The following is a 19710-nucleotide window of genomic DNA, read 5'->3' on the forward strand; positions in this document are numbered from 1 at the left end:
CAGGGATGAAGGGTCTCTGCCCAGCTCTGCCAAGGGTTATGGGAAGATCACCTTCACGTTTTTGCTCTCCAGACTTTGCCCTGCCTGCGCAGACACTGCAGGCTAGTTGAGGCAGGACCTTTCCAGGTTTCCAAGTAATACTCAGTATGGGGAGAGAAGGGGCTGTTTCCAACCAGGGGCAGTGCACATCTGCAGCAGGGGCCCAGGGGACTGTCCCTTAACACTGCCACCTCCCCCACATGGACACAGAGCCTGGCCAAGTGGGTCTTTGCAGGGAATTCAGGCTCCCCAGCAGAGCCTTGCAGACACCCTGGCAGGGAAGACCAAGAGCAGCTTTGTTCCCTTCCCTTTATCTCCCAGACAATAGCACGATTCAGCAGGTGTTAAATGTTTTAATGGGATTCGGGATAGCTTCTGTCGCCCACCTGCCCCAAGGCCATTTCACCCCTCCCTAGGAGCCAGGACTAACAGCCAAGAAGAAAAGGCCTGTTGTACATTGCATTAACTGCCTGATGACTGAGCACTCCTGATAACGAGCACAAGGAGGAGGGGAGCCCCGTTACTTTGCCAGGTTCACACTCACATCAACCATGTACCTGCGGCAGCCTGCCCACCAAACCCCCAGCCCCATGGGAACATGACCCCACTTCACTGCCTGAACACCACTGGGAAGAAGCAGGACCCATATCTACAATATGTCCATTAGAGAGATGCACGTTGTTAGAAATGTGGCTGGTGTTGGGCCAAATCCAGCCCTAGGAGCCAGTACAACAGGCTTAGACTTCCTCCTGTCTGAGACCCAAACATGATTAGCAGAGACAGGGCTTCTCCCCTCTTCTGGGAGCTGGGCTGTAGGTCTGGCTCTACGACAGTCCCACGGTTCATCGCCTTCACCCTTGGCAGTGGGTAGCGACAAAGCCTCTTGCTAAGGAAGAAACCCTCCCTGTCAGACCTGCGCATTTCACCCTGCACCCTTCACCTCACCACTGCCCCCAAGATTCAAGCGTGGGGAGGAGCAGCAGGGAAGCACTGAAGCCCCCGGGTGAGTGCACGGCTGTGGGCTCCCTACTCTGCAGAGCTCACCCCCAGCAGTGCCTGGGGGTGCTGCTGTCTCCCACTCCCTTTGCCAAAGGGCCAGCGGTGTGGCTCGGTCATACATGGGAGTGTTTTCGAAAACCAGGGTCAGGGTCTAGTTCCCAGCTTGAGAAGAGGACACAGGAATTTCCACAACCTGGGGAAGGGGCTGTCCTTGGTGTATTTTTAACTTGGGATGAGGATAAAAGCAGAAAAGTGTGTGACAGCTGCTAATGGCTTTGCTTAGTGCACGCTGAGTGGTTCTGGTTGACAGGCACCAGAGGAGACCTAGAACAGAGGTGACACACCACCATCTCAGCCCCCCCGCAAAGAGCAGAAGGAAGAAAGATTTCTCTCTCAGAGGTGTAGGTAGGTCTCAAATCTCTTATTCCATGACTCATTGGTTGCTAAAGGCTCTCTCCTACTAGAGAGACACTAATAAAAGAAGTGAATTTACCTCTGATAGTGTTCCAACAGGCAAGTACAGTGCCAGTTCCCTTTTCTCCAGGTCCAGGCCGCATTCAGCATGGGAAAGTGGGGAGGATAGGAGCTTTAATGACAAAAAAAAATAATTCCCTGCACATGTGTCTGCAGTCAGGCTCCATCCATTCGCTCCTGGGTGTCACAGCAGACTGACACACAGCATTTCCCACGTTGGCCTATCTGTCCCACAAGGCAGAGGAGTTAACGGTGACGCAGTCCAGAGAGCATCAGATCACGCAGCAGGTCTGAGGATGGACAAACTCATTCACCCTGTCTCCACTGCTCCAACCCGCTCTTGGGCTCCTCCAGGCAGCTGGATTGAACCTACTTTAGGACAATCATGATGCTCCTGCCATGTTACACATTTGGGAAGCCTGTCACAGGACTACAGAGCATCTGTAGTGAGCAAATCCTAGTGAGGAGCCTGGACTAGGCACAGTCACCCCAACTGGACTGAACAGCCAGGGCCTGCTTCTTCTTTGAGCTGGGGAGGAAGGAGGTGGTACCCCATCTCCTGTTCATCACCAGCCAAAGCCCACAGTAGGACAGAAAAGCTGCTGTGATGTAGGAGACTTGGCACCCAGCGCGTTGGGGAGGGAGGATAGGGTCTGTACTTCTCATGAGAAGGACCCACGTGAAGGCCCCAGGCACCCAGGCTGAGCTCAGGAGCTGGCAGTGCCTTTGCCATATCTCTGACAACAGGAACAGCTCGGCCCTGGGGCTTAGTAACGGTTACACACACAGGGCTCCTGCAGACAGCGGAGCACTGGGGTGATGCTGCCTGAGCTGCAGCACCCGTGGGCACAGCAGGCATCTCCCCTCTGCCAAGCAGGGCAAAGCCCTCCCCTCCGCAGCTCCTTGTGCATGATCTTCTCTGGGGCTGCAAGGGGAGAAGGTGCAGCTGTGGTCTTGGCTGGGCGGTGGCACTGGGAACACAGGGCAGGAGGGTTTGGAGGGGGACACCAGCTGCATCCCCACCAGAGCAGGGTGGCTGGGTGAAGCCCCACGTCGCAGAGCCCATAGCAGGGCTGCAGAAGAGGGGAGATGCTGCACACCCAGCCCCGCTGCCTGGCACAGCCGGAGGGAGGAGGCAGTCCGTGCCCGGCACCAGGCTCGGCTCTGCGCTGGCACCTGGGATCTCCGACAACTCACACTGCCACCTCCCGGCTGTGACACACCCGGGTCCTTCACAGTGACACCCTCCCGCAGCCTGCCAGACCCCTATGTCAGGTCAAGACTCAAAGCATCCCCTTCCCCAAGTGACAGCCTGTTTGCAGTTTGAAAAGTGAACAGCTTGTCCAGGGTGCTCCCAAACCCAGACGCATCGATGACATATGTTACACGCCGGTGTCTGCGTGTCCAGAGGCCAAGCTGCTTTTATTGGGCTGCAGAGTGTGGTAGATGGTGCTGCGGCTGCTCTCTTGGGCTGGGTTGCTGTATGTGGGACCTGCAGCAGCCGCTGGAGCAAGGAGGGGAGGAGGATTCAGTACCTGTGTCCTACTGATGTTGGCAGGGGCCCAGCACCTGAATGCCCAGCTGTCAGTTCTTCCTCAGCTATATTTCAAAGCAGATTCCACTCCTCTCCCAGCTGGTACAAACTGGGGGCAGCGGGAACAGTCACAGAGGTTGTCCATGTGCTCCCTGTAACACAGAAAGCTGATTCTCCGATGATGTGGCCGGACACAGAGAGGAGAGATCTCATGAACTCTGCTGTGGAGTTGCCAGAGGATTCAAATTGGAGCTGAGGACATCATCAGGACATACCTCCTCAGAGGCAGCCCATGCTGAGCTCAGGTGATGGGGTGGGAGGATCAGAGTTGCTCTGGGCATCACAAGGACGGGATGAAGAGTGGAGACAGTTGATGTGCTTGAAGAGCTCAAGCAGTACGGTGCCCAGCAGCTATGCTCTTGAAGGTGGAGGTGCTGAACTGGTGATTCTGAAGAAGGAGAGATTGCTTTTAGAGTGAGGAGAGTGAAACCTGCTGCTGCCTCCCCCCAGGCAATCATCCCTCCCTGAGGGATCACAGGGAGCACCCATCGTCTATCTAGACAAGACTCCTGCAGCTCTGGAGATGACATCTCCATCCAACAATGCTCTCCCATCCTCCCTCAATCCCATCTCCCTGCACTTCTCCCCAGGCTGAGGCAAATCCTCGTGCTTTGCCCTCAGCCCCAAATCTGCCTCCCCACCAGTGGCCATTCTCTCAACCTAACTAGATCCCCCACCATCTTGGAGTACAAAAGCTTTGCCTCCTTTCTGCTGTCAGAAGCTGCGCTGTTCCTTGACCTCTTTTTCCCAGGAGACCCTCTTTGTGCTGGCCTCTCCAGTGCCCCAGGCCAGCCCCTTCTGCCAGCCGCTCACTCACAGGGCCCTGCCCCAGAGCTACATGATGGTCTCGGGTCCACAGAAAGGCTCTGTGGGTCAGGACAAGCCAAGAAGGGGCAGAAGCTGTGGGAGTGGATTCCCCCTTTTGCACAGGCAGCCTCGGCATTGACAGGCAGCGATCCAGCTAATCCACGTGGTCTAGAAAACGGGCTGTGCTTCAGCCTGACATATTAAGGACAGGTCCTGTGCCCCATCACAGCACAGATATGCTCTGTTACCTTCGGAAAGGGCTGGGGGGTAAAGCAATGACCCTGGGCCGGGCTGTCAGCACCACCTCCCCACGGCTGGCTTCGATCAGGATATTCTGCAGTGTGTTTTCCAGCACCAGCTCCACCAGGGTGCCAAGGGCCGGCTGCCTGGAGGGGCAAAAGTACAGGCAGAGGACAGCTATCAGAAAGCAGATAAGGGAGGCTGCTTGCTGCGACTCCTCCCAGGACACATCAGGCACAGCAGTGGAGCGCACACTGTTTCCTACACGTTGAGGCCAATGAACCAAAGACTTGAGCAATGGGGTGCTGACCCTTCTCCTAGAACTGCCACCAGCTGGCGTCAGGCCCTGACCTCCGACAGAGCTGGGTGACTGTGGTTTTACTGGTTTCTCCCTCCAAGCTGTGCTGTAGTTAGTATTTGTGCATATGCTTGTGACCTGTAGCAGTGTGCAAGGGAGTAGCCACAGTAAATGCAAGGTGATGAAATACTGCAGTGAAAATAAAAGGTAAGGTGAGCACACACTGCACTCTAATGTCTAATACAGCCAGGACTGTCCGAGTGTGAAGCAGGCTTCGCTCACTACCAGCATCCTGGCACTGCCCATAGCTCAATGCCAAAACACGGCAAACCTGCGCTCTTCACAAACCGCACTCACGAGAGGCTGGCTACGTGGGCTAGCATCCATTTCCACCTGGAGCACAGAGAACACCCCAGCAGAAATGCCACAGGGCTGAAGGTGAAATGGGTTTCTAGCCAAGCAGTGTGCCGCTATGGCTCTCCTGCCTATGCAGCTCTTGCCTTTATGTGTGAGATCTTCCTCACCTGCTCATCATCTCCTTCTGCTCCCTCAACTGCTCGTGGTGAAAAATCTCCCAAGACTCCAGCAAGTCATTGTTGGGAGACGCTTCCTGCCTCAATTCTTTCCTCTCTCCGTCCTTCTCAGGGTAATGATCTGGCAAAGCAGAGACCCTGGAGGGGACCATAGAGCACTGTCTCCTGTCCTGGAGCTCTGCTGATTCTTCACGCTGGAACTGGGAAAAATATGGAATGGGCTCATCCAGGCTTCTTCTCACTGCGTCATGGAACTGGGTGTTCTCCAGGAGGCCTCTGGGAGGAGGAAAATAAGGGACAAGTCCGAGCAAATCAGGTATCTGTATGACCCCAGAGGATCATTACAAGACAGTACAAATCAGAGGAAAACCCTGGCTGATGTCAGTGTTTAGTCTGTGCCTTCTTGCTTTCTGGGCCTAAGGGAGGCAGCAAGATAGCTTGAGCTAAGGAAACTACCTTTGCCTCCCCAGCACTGGTTCTTTACATTTCTGCAGCTGACAGACAAAATAGGTGAATCCCAATGCAGCCTGTTCCCAAGATCATAGCAGGCAGAGTGCCCTGGTTGCTGGGCAGTGACACTGTTCACTATGCAGAGATGGGCCCAGCCTCTGGCTGGGGAGCAAGACCCTGCCTTTGGCTGTCACACCAGGACTTCTGAGCTCGTAGTCCCCAGGGCAGTCTTTGGCAGGCTGGATCCCCTGTTCTGGTGCAGCAGGAGTGCACAGACTCCTCTGGGATTAGCAGAGGGCTGGCCATGCACTCCCCTGGAGAACAGGGGCTCCTAAACCAGGTGAAGATAAAGGGACACGCACCTGATAACACCTGTGAGTATGTCAGTCACTATCTGCAACTCCTGTTTGGAAGCAGAAGCCAGGGACAGCCATTTGGGCTCCACATCCATCCTGTCTCTGTCCTTACTCCCACACACAAACTTGCTGTCCAAGGGCCGGCCGCTGAAGGGGCTGAGAAAGAAGGAGTTGTTCCATCAGTGTCACCGAACTACCAAAGACCTGCATCCCCCTGGCAGAGCAGCAGCACTGCAGGCAAGTAGGGAATCGTGCAGAGAACAAGGGGAGGAGTGGGAGCTGCGGCATTTGTGACAGCGGTGGGGACACTGTCATAAGAGGGGAGCACTGAGCTCTGATAGTATCTCCATTTTGAGGGAGGGAGAGAAACAGCTCACGTCAGCTAATGCTGGGGAAAGCAAGACACCTCTTGTCTAATACTGAGACACTGGAGAGGAACAGAGCAGAGCTCCAAGTTCGGTCCATATCACAGCATGGGCAGCTCTGGCTCAGATGAAGATGCCAATCCAAAAAGCTGGATCTCTTACCGGGACAAGAAGTATTTGGGGATCTCTGAGGTGAAGTTGCTGAAGAAGTCCTCAATAGAGTAGGACCTGGCTGTCACACCAAGGTGTAAGAGGATGGGCTTGGGAGGCTCTGGTTTGATCCACACCCGGCTGGCTTCTTTGTCCAACAGCAGCCTCCTCTGAAAGTGTCCAGCTGGCAGATTGGGCATAGGGTGGTTTTTCATAGGGGGTAATGTCTGTTGGAGAGAAAGAAACAGCAGGTACTTAGTGGGTCCTTTGGCCACAGGCAGGCTGGTGTAGGTGTGAGCACAGGCATGAGAACTGGAATGCCCGGCAGCCAGAACTACCAGATCCTGGACAGGAAACAGCATCAAAATGATCTTGGCACTGCAGTGCTGCTACCAGGCACAAGCAGCTGGGCTGGAAATCAGGTCGGCTCCCTCCTCACTGCCTAGTGTGCCAGCCCCAAGTGTCAGCAGGGCTTCAGGGTCTCCCTAGGGTGCCCAGGGCTGTTGTACTGTGATCCAGGAGATCATCTCTGCTCTTCTGAGCACAGCGGGAGTGCTGTGGGAGAAGGGATGTGCAGGAATGTATGCAGAAATTGAGCCTGGAAGGAAAACAGAAACTGACTCCAGGCACACTACAAGGGCCAGCTTGAGGTTGCATTACCAGTGGTCAGTTTGGGGGAAGTTTCTTAGGATGGGAGTAGTCCAGAAGCTTGGGGCAGAAGGACACACCCAGCTCTGTAGAAGTCCTCAGGCATCACAGGACTTCAGTGACCTTTGAGACATAGCTGTCCAGCCTGTGGGAACGAGGCCAGAGGCTTTCACCGCTCCTGATACAGACACAGCAGGAGATTGCAGGCTCCAAATTATCACTAGGAGCTAAACCCCTGTAGGACTAAATGAAACTGATGTTACTTTCCCCCAACCATCCTTATGTTCACCGCAGTGAATGTCCTGACCTGTATCACTGATCGCACCTAAGAGCACAGGGCAGACAGTCCAAGCTAGAGCTGCCCCAAGCTGACACTTTCACACAGGACAGTGCAGGGCATGCAGAGGCACTTCACAGTGTCCCAGGAATGCTGCTACAGCCTTACTACGGCAGCAGTCCTGAGATAACAAGCTATGTCCCCTCGCTGAGTCGATCTGCTCAGGCCCAGCCTCACGTCAGCTCCCCTTAAGCATTCCACATCTTGGGTTAGCTGGTTCTCCACAAGCCCCATCATTCCCACAGCACGTCCTGCTGATGGCTGTAGATGCAGCGTGGCTCTGCCTTTGGGCCCAGGCAGTTCTGCAGAGCGTACACTGGGATTTGTTTCACACCTTGCCACTGCTGTTGGAAGAGACAGTTGTGCAAACTTGAAGGGAAACAGAGATGAACCAGGTAAATTGAGTTTTAAAGCTTTCCACAGACTGCTGTGCCTGCAGCTTCTCCCAGGGCACAGAGCACGGCTTGTTTAGCGGTGAGGACAAAGTCTGCACCATGTCACACCAAGGTCCTGCCGCTTTCTGTCATGGCACACATTCCATTGTGGCCCCAGTGTGAAACCAGTCCAGGTACTAACTGCCCCGCTCATGTGCATCTTTTCTGTTTATTCAAAACCTTTCCCCCTTTCTCCAGTCATGGGTAGACATTTGGTTCCAATTTCACTTTCCGTTCACCTCAGCTGGAAAGTTACTGCCCACAGGACACAGCCAGACAGTCTGATTCTTGTAGCTCCTCCAAACAGTCTGTCTCCTAAAGCCTTGAAGCTACAAATCCTGCTGTGCTCTCTGTCCAGGCTCCCACGCTGTGATATCCAGCATCTGCCTCTTTTCTAAAGCAGTCAGTTTGATTCTACTATGGGTGAGACAGGCCCGACTTACCTTGTATTTCCTGATCACAGCTGAGGATTCGGGAACATTTTCTATCTCAGCAGAATTTGATGACCTCTGAAAAGAAAGGGGGGGGGGGGTTGGGGAAAGTAAGAGAAATTGCCAAATTGCCATGTAGGAAAGATATAGAGCAGAACAAGACTCCAGGATTTTGTTTTACTTTGTCCCAGCTGAGAGTCAATGATCTCATCCTCCTGTTCTTCACTCAGGCCACATTCTTACTGGTAGTAACACATTTCTCTCCAGTGCTTATTCATGGTTAAAAATCAAACCATTGATTTCTAGAGCCACTGGCTTTGTTTTTTCTAAGGCTTCTCCTGCGCTTCCAAATTTCAGATGGTCATTAGCAATTTCAGCGTTTGTAAGGTGATTCTTGACTAGAAACCAAGACCTCATTTTCCACTATCTGTAGACCAGCTATGAGATCTTGAGTAGATCAGAGCCTCATGCCCTCATACCAACTTGCCTAGATTTTCTTAAAGAACATTTCTTGTTGACCCTGGCTGCTCTTTCTGAGCTGAGCTAACCTCGTGTAAAGTTCTGGCAGCACTTATGCCTGCAGATGACTTTGGCTTCTTCTTAGTCCCAAGGTCCTTCTCTGTGATGGTGAATTCCACAGCCTGCCGTTCCTGCTCCTTTTCCCACTCCTGCAGATCCTTCTGGTACTCAACCAGGGACTCCTGGATGTATACCTGTGAAGCAAACCATGACTGAAGGGAGCAGGGCTAGAAAGGAGCTGCAAGTTACACACACTCTGGCTCAAGTCCATGCCTGTCACCAATTCCTCCCTTCCAGGAGGTCCCAGCCAGAAACCCACTCCCTTTCCATGTCTTCCAGTGGCAGGAAGGGGAGAGAACAGTGCTGTTATAAGAGTTATACAGAGAAGACACAATCTCTTGCCAAAGGACACCTGGAAAGTGTCCAGAGGGACACTACTGCAAGTCTGTGCCCCCACTAATATTAAAGAAGCAAGACTTGCTATTTTACAGATATTTAAGTCTCTGATGTTCACTGAAAGCCACTGCCATTCAAATTGTAACTTCTAGTAGCTGGATTCAACTCACAAAGCCACATGTTGCATAATTACACCTCATCTAATAAGCCACACAGAGACACTTAAAGCGTCAGAAGAGATGCAGCTCAGTATCTTCAGGAATAAGTGCTGGCCAACATTATGGAGCAAAGAAGGATTCCTTCATCTGGAAGCAGCAGGTAGCTGACTGCTGGAGCCAGCCGTTTGAGAACTGCAGTGACATGCCCAAGTGATGGTAATACACAGGTACCTCTTGGGTCTCACCTCACACACCAGATCTATGCTGCAGAAAGAAGCACTCCTGGAAGGTCGCAGTGTGATGAAGCAGGGGATGCTCTCCCCAGGCTGCACAACTCCTGACTCTGGAGCAACCTGCAACACCTGGAAAAAAAACCAAAGCCAAGCCACAGAGGAGCTGTTTCACTGTCCTGGGAACTCCTTATGTGCCTTATCTTTGCAGGAAACACAGGATTGTGGGAATTCCCTCCCCTCCCCTTCTCGGAGGTATGTGATATGACAGACATGCAGTGGATATATCCAAAGAACAACCATGGACTTTACTGGTAGACAGCATCCTAAGGTTCATTATTGCATCCTGTAGTTCCAGGTTCATGTATCCTCACTGAAGCCTTCAGAATCGCCTTCTGAATTCCTGTCTTTTCTCCCCTATACTAACCCTTGCCTTCACTTTTCTCTGCCCTTTCTTTTCATCAGCTAGTACAAAAGCCAATTCCCTAGGACCATTTCTGAGTTTCTGGTTGAAAATGGAGTTGTAAAGTCCTTTCGTGGCACAACAGAGATGGGCAAGAAGGCTTCAGAGGAAAGACTCACCCTCTTGTCTTCACAGGTGCTTATCCGCCAAGCAAACACCACAGCCTTGGTCTCCAAGATATTGTTGAGAAAGACAAGGCGACTGGCTTTGGTGCAATCTGGGATATTTCCAAGGCAAATCCTGTGGTGTGACAAGGTAGCTGCCTGCAGGAAGCAAGGTGAAACCAGGAGGAACAGCAGGGAAGGAAGATGGGATGTGGCCATTGGAGAAGGACAGTCACACTGTCATCTTTAAGTTATCCAGCAATTCATAGATAATATTACCTTTAATATAACAACTTGAGGGAGTGTTATGTTTCTCTCAATTTTGCTCTGGTTACGACTCTTTACAGCAAGAGGACAACCCCTGTCACAGTGGGATGGAGTGAGCAATGAATAGAACGTAACGCTGGTGCTGGGGCTGGAGAGGATCTCAGGAGCACAGAGGACCAGTAGCACCCGGGTTCTCTCCGCAGCACTTGCAATCCAGCCCTTTTCCTACTTTGGTTGGCAAACACATGAGGTCTGTACTTGTGCAAAATCCTCATCAACCTGAATGCGAGTTTTGGGAAACTGCTCCCTACCACACCTTGCTACTAGTATGTTAACTAGTCTGTCCCATTCTCCAGGCACACTGCAAACTCTAATTAATTACGCTGGTCATTAGAGAAGCTAATGACTCTTGGTTACAGACAACAGAGCCTTGTGGAATGGCACGTTCGTTAGCAGCCTGAGACAGATTTTTAGTAATTTTCTCTTTGCTGTACCCAGGAACGCAATTGCCTTGCTGGAAGCCAAAGAGCATATGTAGCTGTGGCTGGGCTCCAAGGCAGGCATGCTAACACCACACAGGATGAATCCTTTACCTGCCTAGAGTATGCTTCTGCTGATACTGTTTAATGCTGATTCACTACACTGGGATCTGTGGCTGAGTTTAACAACAGATTGCCCAGGCTGGCGGGCCAGCTCTAGCCAGGCCAGACAAGCTCCTGCTGAGCCAGCGACAGGTCAAACAAGTGCATTCCTCGGGATGTGCCTGAATTAGTGACCATCCTGCAGTCTGCGTTCAGGTTATGAATCAGCTGAGTTTGGCTGTGAAATGGTGGCATCCAAGCCCTGACAGGCTATGTCAGGAGTATAACGCTCTTTCTGAGAATGAATTACCAAAGAAAAAGGTGGTGGAGCTGCAAACGAGAAAGGTAGCTGTGGTGGGGGGTAGCTTTTAATAGAAAATTCAGAACATGAATGAACCCTAAAGCCTTATTGGTTCTAATGGCAGTGGAACCAGCAAGCTGGAAGGCAGGCACCTTTCAGAACAACTGCTTTTATGAGTTAGGCTCTAGATGATCTGCTGGAAGGGAAATATCTTGCTCTATCTCATGGCAAATGAACTCTCCTGCAACAGAGGCTACTGCTAGATGGGGGCACTTGCTTATTTCAGTCACTCACACATTTCTGGATTGATCATACTGCTCATATCAGCATATCTGGACTTACCTGCCCAGGCACAGTTAGCTTGGTAGAACCTGGAAAGACTGAAGGAGACAAAACTTCACTGGATGTGGCAGTCTCTCCTATGGTATTCGGATGGTAGCCTACTCCCTGAAAGGTGATCAGAGCTGATTCACCCTCCAGGACGTGGATGGGAACATCAACCTGCCTTGGGCAAGATAGGAGTTTTAAGTCCAGAGTCATATTTGAGAGAGATGTGCAATAAGCTAGTATAAGTCTAAATACGCCACATGCATGAACAAAGAGAAATCTGGTGTCTTTTACTCATTCAGACCTTGACCTTCCCTGCTAACCCAGAAAAGTAGCCAATTACTGTATGAAATGGGCAAGGACACTCTCTTGGAGCAAAAATTGGGAGTTTTAAAATTAAATTTATTTATTTTTCCACACATCCAGCACAGAGTGGGGCAATAAACAGTGGTCCAGCTCTGGCCCTGCCTGCCTCCTGCAGCCTAGGACAGAGGTCTTTGGGAAGGCTGTTTCCAGAGGTCTGCAGCAGCATACGCTGCGATGATAAAAGACACCAACTTCAGTCTCTTTGGTGGGAGTTGTTGGAGGCCAACAATGAACAAAAAATGTGATCAGATACTGTTGATATCCCCAGTCACTGTTTGATCCTTGAAAAATATGTACTAGGATGACTCTGGCTGTGGAAGAAATCTGTTCTTTGGGAAGATGAAACTTGTGAGATATAACAATTTATCTGCTCCGTTTCCTGACCAGAGCAGCCACTCATGTGCTATCAAGACTCTTTGCTTCTTGGAGGAACGGAGCTCAATTCAACTGTAGCATGACATGGACCAACCATCGGTAAGAGATCTAAAGAATTTTAGGCACACAACAACAGAAAGAAATGGTTTCTGGCAGTCATGAGGAAGGTCTTACCAAGTACGTTTTAGCTTCCAGTGGTGAGAAGATCCACTCAATGCGGCCTGTTGTGCCAGGGGGGATTTCTCCTCTAGGAGTTAGGCAGACAAACACAGCATGCTGAAAATTTTCCTCCTGGATCTTCACAATGTTGTCCAACTGAACCTCAAACATCACAGGCAGGGAGCCACCATTGTAGAGTTCATAAATCTGAAGTGAGTCAGAGAGCATGGTGCTTATTATACCATGCACAAGTTAAACTAGTTAACACTTCCCCAGAGGACTCTGATAAGCATTAATAATTAATTAGTCAGCTTTTCTCCTAAGAATGAGGAGACCTCATAGTGTCAAGATTTATCACTGAGGCTCTGATAGGACACTGTGCTGAAGGTTTATCACCATACGTGTACAATGATAACTACAGTGCCTCTCCAAGTGGTGCCCTGCAAATTCAGTCTAGGAGAAAATTAATACAAATTAGCTAAAGGGATCACTGTAAAGCTGATTACTTGAAATGCAAAAACACTCGTATTAAAGTGATCTTAATTCAATTCAGACTTGTTCATTTCCCAAGTAAATTAGGCAGAACAGAATCAAAGCTGCCTTTTTGCTGAATAAGTCTTTAAGAAAGTTTAATTAATTTCCTAAAAAACTAATTAGGATTTATTTCCAGAGTGCCTGGAGCAGCTAGGCAAGTTTTCACTCAGATCCAATGCAAGAGAATAAGGGAACAGCCCAACACACCTCGTAATCATTCTGGCTAGAGTGACAGCCGAATCTTGTCAAACTAGAGATGGTGAGAGGTGCTTTCCCTGCTGCCACCCCAGCAGCCATTTCCAGGCTCTGCCTAGTACTAGTCTCAAAGTTCTGCTGTGATGCTTTCCTGTGGAGGCCATTCTGTTTCCTGGGAAATGCCTCCGATATTGCCTGTCCTTGGGGCACAGTAACAGCAGCTCCTTCCCTCCACTTGCTGCTGGGTTTCGCCCCAGGATGCTCACCTGTGTGGGGGGGTGGGAGGCCCCAATGGCAATGGGTGTGAAGAGGTGCTTAGTGGATGCAAAATGAACGTACCGCTGGTCCTGTTCCACCGTCACGCCGCTGAAGTTCAGCTACAGTGGAAAGAAACACAGTCATTTTCTCACAGGGCCTTGGCCCCATCACTAACAACTGCAAGAGGACCCTGAAGGAATTTGCAAGCTGAAGGCGACACAGTTACAGATATTTCAGTTGGTAATACCAGGACAGTGTGTCCTAAGAACAAAAGCAAGGAGATGGAGAGCCTACTCAGCTGCTGGCTCTTCTCTGAAAGGTTTGCATCTTTTTTCAGAGAGAAGGTACCTTTCTCTCTGCTGTGTCAGGCACCAGCCTCAGTGCTCCTCTTTGCAAGTATACGGTAGCAATTCTCCATGAATGAAAGTGTCTGGACTGTACGTAGGGGAGTGTGCAGCTGTGACAGCCAAATCCTTTGGAAAGACAGGGTTTTAGATAAGTAACGGCCTCCGCTTGGAAAGGACCATCTGGATGTCCTCACTCTGGAGGACAGTCTGCACCAAGAACATGTCTAACAGTTCAAAAGCTGCAAGAAGGTCCCAGCTGAATTTTAAGCGATCAAGTAATGATCAACAGTATCCTGCTAGAGAAACAACTGCCAGGCACTTCAAGCAAAGCAGAGAGATTTATAGAGCTGTTTCATGGAAAGGAAGAAACACAGGATTCTGCATTTTGGGAAAACTGCAATCAGGCTGGAGATGAGTCATGATGCACAATTTCCTGCAGGATCACCCCAAAGCACCCCTGAGCTGTCTGCCTTGAGGTGGAGGCTGGAAAGCTGTCACAGAGCTAGTAATGTCTCTGCATGGGCCAACCAAAGGGAGTTTGGCCACTGCAATTCGCAATTAGCTAAGCCTAAAGCATGGCTATTTTTCAAGTGCATACGCAGAAGATGGAGAGGATGTTCGCGATGGCAGGTGTATGCCTTGGATAGACACCTGCAGGAGATACTGTATCACTGCTTATAAAAGGGAAGAGAATGCCGATTCCTCCAAAACAACCCATTCCAGTTCAGCTCCATAAGCAAACTGAGGAGGGAGAGAGGTCTAAAAATACAATACTAACAAGGTCCCACATGGGATCTTGTCAAAGCACTGCATGACCATCAGCCTCCTGAGGGCCTCAGCAAGCCAGATGAAGTGCAAATAGGAGGACAAAAGCTGGCAATTTCAAACTGCAACGGAAAAAGGGACAAGAACCTTCCTGAGCTTTGGGAGTGAAACAGCCATTTATATTACTTGAGTCAAAAAGCCAACTTGGGTTCCACCAGACCACAACTGCATAGGAAGAACTGTCATCAGTTTCTATAGACACAGAATGTGACATTTAGAGGACTATCAGTTAAAGAGAGACAAAGGGAGAAAAGCAAAGACCTGCTGCAACCAGTTCTCTTTCCAGAGTACACAGACTTTGTCCCACAGCGATGACTTAGAGCATGAGGGATGCCAGATTCCCCAGGGAGGAGAGCTGCCTGGAGAACATGTGCTGCAGGTGACAATATCTCACAATACCTCATTAGCAGCTATGAAGCAAAGTGCACATAGATTCTGTGTGCTCAGGGATTCTCCCTGGGATCCAGCCCTTCTCTCCAGTGATTTCTGGGAACCAGCCTACCTCATCCTGCAACACCTGCAGCTGGCTGGGCTTTCCCAACTAAAGCTGCTGAGGGCTGCAGATTCCGCCTGGCCAAACTATCCCAGAGCTCTGAGAACAAGGTCACAGCTGTGCTCTTACAGGCAGGCTATGGTGATGAGGCAAAGGACAACCTGTGAGAACATTAGGCAGCGGGAGGCCCTGTTTCCCTACTGCACAAGGAATTGGGTAACACACAAGTCCCACAGAAGTTTCATCCTGCAGCCAGAAGAAATTGTCAACGGGAAATCAGTTGCATCTATAACTCCAGTCATCACAGGACTGAAAGTTGGCCACTGGGTGGGGAAAGAGCAATGGGGAAGGAGCTCCTCCTGAAGATGAAGTAGATGGGCTCTGTTGGGAAAGCAGAGGAGTGGGAGGTCAAAATCTGTCCACATGGGTAGAGCCATCACTGAGGTGAATTTGGACTCCCCAAGAAATCAGGCATTGGCTTGCAGCTGGTTAACATCACTGCTCGAAAGGTGGGCAATTTGGAATATGACAGAACGACCAAGAAATACCCGAGCCCGATGGTCTCTACCTCTGCTTATTGTTGCTTTCTCAGGTTTCCGAAGCTTAACATTCGGGGTGAGAGTAGGGCATTTACTTCTCTTAAGGTTAGCGTATGTTCTGTACGTTTCACCAGATTCCCAGGTGAGGATCTGCTCAGCCCTGGCACGTGAGCACGCTTAGGGCAGTTTCTGCCACGACGGTTGACAGCTCTGTGCTCTTCGTGCCATGACCGAAAGGAAAGAATGCATACTGGGTTCAGCTCCTCAGCTGCCCTCTCTGCAGAAGGAGAAGCCTCTTCCACTCCTACGTTCTGATATCAGCAGTTACTGGCACTGTCCATCCCTGCAGGATGCAACCACCTGCACTGCTGCAGGTCTCTGGATTGGCCTCTGCAGCTTCTGCTGCCAGAGCTCCAATGCACCCAAGGATCTTTTATCATCCCCAGGGCCTCCCATGCTTTTTCAGCCCCTTCTGCAGTGACAGCGTGAACTAGGGTGGTGGTCTCTGGTAGCCACTAGAGCCACTGGCTATGTGGCAAGAGAGGATGTGTGCCCTACGGGCTTCTTGTGCTCCACAGCCTATTCCCTCACTGGTCAGCTGGTGAAATGCTCATAGCCACTCTCAGGATTGTGCCAGGCAGGCAGAGCACAGGGAGCCTGTCCAAGGGCTTTGAGGGAAGGCACAGTTAAGCCACTGTTTGAACAGCTTGGTCAAAGGGTTGGATTTTCAGCTGACAACAGTCCTGAAAGAAAAGAAAAATAAAAGAGATGTGTGAACACAATGGTCTCATAGGAAACTTCAGAGACAGACAGGAAGGCTCAGCCGGGCATGAGCTGTGCCCGGCAGAGCACAAGGTGAATTTGACTCTAACTGACAGTTTAAGAGAGGGAGAGAGAGAGAAATTAGTTCCAAGCCTGAGGAAATGCTGAGGGAAAACACACCGCAGATCAGCTCTGGGATGCTTCAGCAAGGAAAGAAGCAGGAAGAATGAGTAGGAGGCTCCTCCATCACTGGCAGGAGAAATAGGTGGGTGGACAAAGGCATCAGGGCTGCAGCACTAGCAGCCAACCAGGAAGGCAAGGAATACCTTCTGGGCCTGGGGAAGCAGCTGCCTCCATACCCTCAGAGCCAGAGGACGCTCTGCCACCCTGTGCCAGCATGTGTGTCTCCAAACTGCAGCCAGTGCAGGTGGTACTTTTGGAGAGTAGCACATTCCAGGGAGTTTTGAAGAGCATAGAGAGCTGATGAAATGGAGAGATTCAGGAAGGCTGCTTATGAGAAAAGTAGGATGGGCTGTAGATCTGAACTCCAGGATCACTGCATGGGAGAACTCGCAGTGAGGCAGATGAAATGAGAGTAAGCAAGCACAGAAATCCTGTCCATGAGTTACACTTGAATGTAGGAAGCATGCAGAGACTATAAAACCAGAAGGGCTGTTTTGGACTTGGACTTGGCTTGGAGCAGAAAGCAATTCTGCAGTAACACCACCAATAAAATACAAAAGGTTAATAATAAATAAATAAACAAACAAAAGTTCTCTTGCTGGGGAAACCAGCAGATGCTGCATCCAAGGGCCATTTTGCCAGTGCACTGGCACATCACGCTGTGCTGGAACCACGAGTTTGTCCACATATTGTTCTTTTGTCTCCACTTGGCCCTGTGTTACTGCCCGGCCAGTGCAAATTCCAGGGGAAGGCCACAGCCCCCTGCATGCCATGCAGCTTCTGGGGAAAACATTTTTTAATTCAGTTCCTGCCTGCTGCTGTTCTGCAAACAGAAGCCAGAGACACCTGCTACCTTACCAGAATCTCATGGCCAAAAGCAGGACAGGAAGGTTATCAGTGCCAGCGAATTCATGTCTAGCAGTGAAAGAAGAGAGAGAGGAAAACATTAGAAATCAACCTTGTGCCCAGGGTGATAGAATCAGGGTCACACAGTACATTAGAGACAATTCACTTCCCAGCTAAAGAGTCACTGTTGCGTAAGGGCCACTGAAAGAGGGAGGGGGACAGTTGTGTTTGGGTGGGAATGAGTGATGCAATGTTGATTTTAGTCGTACACCAATTTAGGGACTCAAGTTCCTAGGCCAACAACATTTGAAACACCAGTACTTCTCAGACCAGGTCTTCTGTGAAAGGGGGAGTGTTCAGCTTTCTTCATACCCTCCACAGGCACACAAGGGCTAGCAGCTCTAGCTTGTGACAAAAATAATATCGCTGTATAATCAAAACCACAGGAAGTGCAGCATCTTGTTCATCTCCTCAACTGTCAGGTCAAGGCAGACCAGTGTCCCCAGCATGTCACACTAAATGCCTTTTGCACTGCAGTGTTAAAGGACATTCCCTTGAGGAAAAGAAGCCTTGTGGGGTCCAGAAACTGGACACGCTCAGGGGCTTTTTACTTGCCCACTCTCTGCTGGGCAAGGGTCATGTGAAGGGAAAGGATTCATCATGAAACACCGGGGACTCTGAGGGCATGTGCTGTCCTGGTATGCAGCATGAGGCTCTGAAGTCCAGATAGCTGCCATCACCTGTGTGAGAGCTGGACAGATTCCTCCTGGCCTGGAAGAAGTTTCCCTGACTTTGGAGAAACACTGAAGAGCTGGTTGTCCTGAATTCTCATCTGGTGCAGCTCATGGGGGCTAAACTCAGCATCCTCTGCCCAGTGCTCCATGTCCATCTTCTGATCAGAAGGAAACAAGAAGGCCCTAGGGAACCAGTCAGCTGATCAGCATCAGGGACACACAACTTCCCCAAGGCCACATAACTTCCCCAAGGCCATAGTCAGCATATTTAGCTTAGCCCAGCTGGTGGACACAGCACATTTCATCAAGTCTGACCTGCAGAACTCTCTGTTATTCCTTGCTTGCTGCCCCACCCAGACCCACCAACAGATCTCAGCTGCAGCTCCACAGCACAAGGCGCACCTACAAAATTCACCCTACTAAACTGCAAGCATCTCACGGCCCCTGTGAGCACTTCCATACCCCCAGACAGACCCCAGAAAGAAGGCTGAGCTCCAGCAAGCACTGCTTACCACTCCACAGGCACCACACCCTTGTTCTCCAGCAGGAGCATCACAAGGGTCGGCTCTGAGCCTATCGGGGCAGCCCCAAAGTTGAAATCCAGCAGGAGAGGGGTGTACACTGGAGGGATCAAGCGTGTGCTGGTCACAGGAGAGGAAGAAGAGATTAAGTTGAGACAGGAGGAATGGTTGGCACGGCATGACAGGGGAAAGGGTCATTCTACAGTGGCTCTCTTCCGTATACTTCTTCTCTGATGTTATGTTCTTGGCCCTTTTGGGAGAAAGGATACTGGACATAAGGCAGGCCATTTTATTTTCTCAAAAAAATCTTTTATATATGCCTAATGAGAGTGAGTGGCATGAGAGAGTCCTGCTTAGTGGAGGCTTCTTTTCAGCTCCCCAGTACAAGGAAGTCACTGACATACTGGTGCAGGTCCAGCGGAGGGCCATCTGGATGGTTGAGGGCTGGAGCACATTACTTACAAGGAGCGACTAAGAGACCTGGGTTTGCTCAGCTTTATGAAGCAAGGGCTCAGGAACAGCAACTGTACAAGTTGCAACACAAAATACTCTGATCAGATACTAGGAAAAAAGTTTTTACCATGAAAGTGGTCAAATACTGGAATCAGGCACCCAGACAAGCTGTGGTTTCTTCATCCTTGGAGATATTCAGCATTGAACTGGACAAGGGCCTGAGCAACCTGATCTAGTTGTCACTGCTTTGAGCAAGGGGTTAGACCAAAGGCTTTTAGAGGTCCATTGCAATTAAATTATTCTTTGTTTCTGTGGCTCCTCTCAAGGAAGAGGGAACAGAGAAGCGGAGATGAGCAACTGCCTGCAGTGGCTAGGATGGAGTAACAGAGTGCCACGCAGCAGTGAGCTGCAACAAAAGCCAATGGCCACAGCATCTCTGGCTCATGCAAGGGACTGAAAGATCCTCCGAGCTATTTCCTCATCTCACCTGTGCCTTGTGGGAACTCTGTAGGTGAGCTCACTGGGAGTTGGGTCTCGCTCCAAGTATTCATTCAGTATGTCCAAGGAAAAGAGCTTCCAGAGGTGCAACTTGCTGATACCACAGGCACTCCCTGCTGAA

The 19710-nt window shown here is 50.5% G+C and overlaps 1 protein-coding gene across 1 annotated transcript in view; it reads right to left on the minus strand.

Moving 5' to 3' along the window:
• Nucleotides 1-3457: 3457 nt before the first annotated feature.
• Nucleotides 3458-19710, minus strand: part of CCDC108 (coiled-coil domain containing 108) — a 32350-nt gene continuing 16097 nt past the window's right edge. Inside the window, exons 18-34 of the mRNA XM_009706613.1 lie at nt 19579-19710; nt 18630-18758; nt 18124-18300; nt 17396-17452; nt 13913-13991; nt 13397-13507; nt 12417-12608; nt 11517-11675; nt 10041-10184; nt 9474-9590; nt 8722-8868; nt 8168-8233; nt 6318-6532; nt 5797-5946; nt 4976-5260; nt 4162-4299; nt 3458-3494 (exon numbers count right to left, since the gene is read on the minus strand). Of these exons, the coding sequence (XP_009704915.1) occupies nt 3458-3494; nt 4162-4299; nt 4976-5260; nt 5797-5946; nt 6318-6532; nt 8168-8233; nt 8722-8868; nt 9474-9590; nt 10041-10184; nt 11517-11675; nt 12417-12608; nt 13397-13507; nt 13913-13991; nt 17396-17452; nt 18124-18300; nt 18630-18758; nt 19579-19710 (2335 nt within the window). The remainder of the gene's footprint in view (nt 3495-4161; nt 4300-4975; nt 5261-5796; nt 5947-6317; nt 6533-8167; nt 8234-8721; nt 8869-9473; nt 9591-10040; nt 10185-11516; nt 11676-12416; nt 12609-13396; nt 13508-13912; nt 13992-17395; nt 17453-18123; nt 18301-18629; nt 18759-19578) is intronic.

Source organism: Cariama cristata, unplaced genomic scaffold (genome assembly GCF_000690535.1).
Source record: "Cariama cristata isolate BGI_N322 unplaced genomic scaffold, ASM69053v1 scaffold15730, whole genome shotgun sequence".
NCBI classification, from domain to species: Eukaryota; Metazoa; Chordata; class Aves; order Cariamiformes; family Cariamidae; genus Cariama; species Cariama cristata.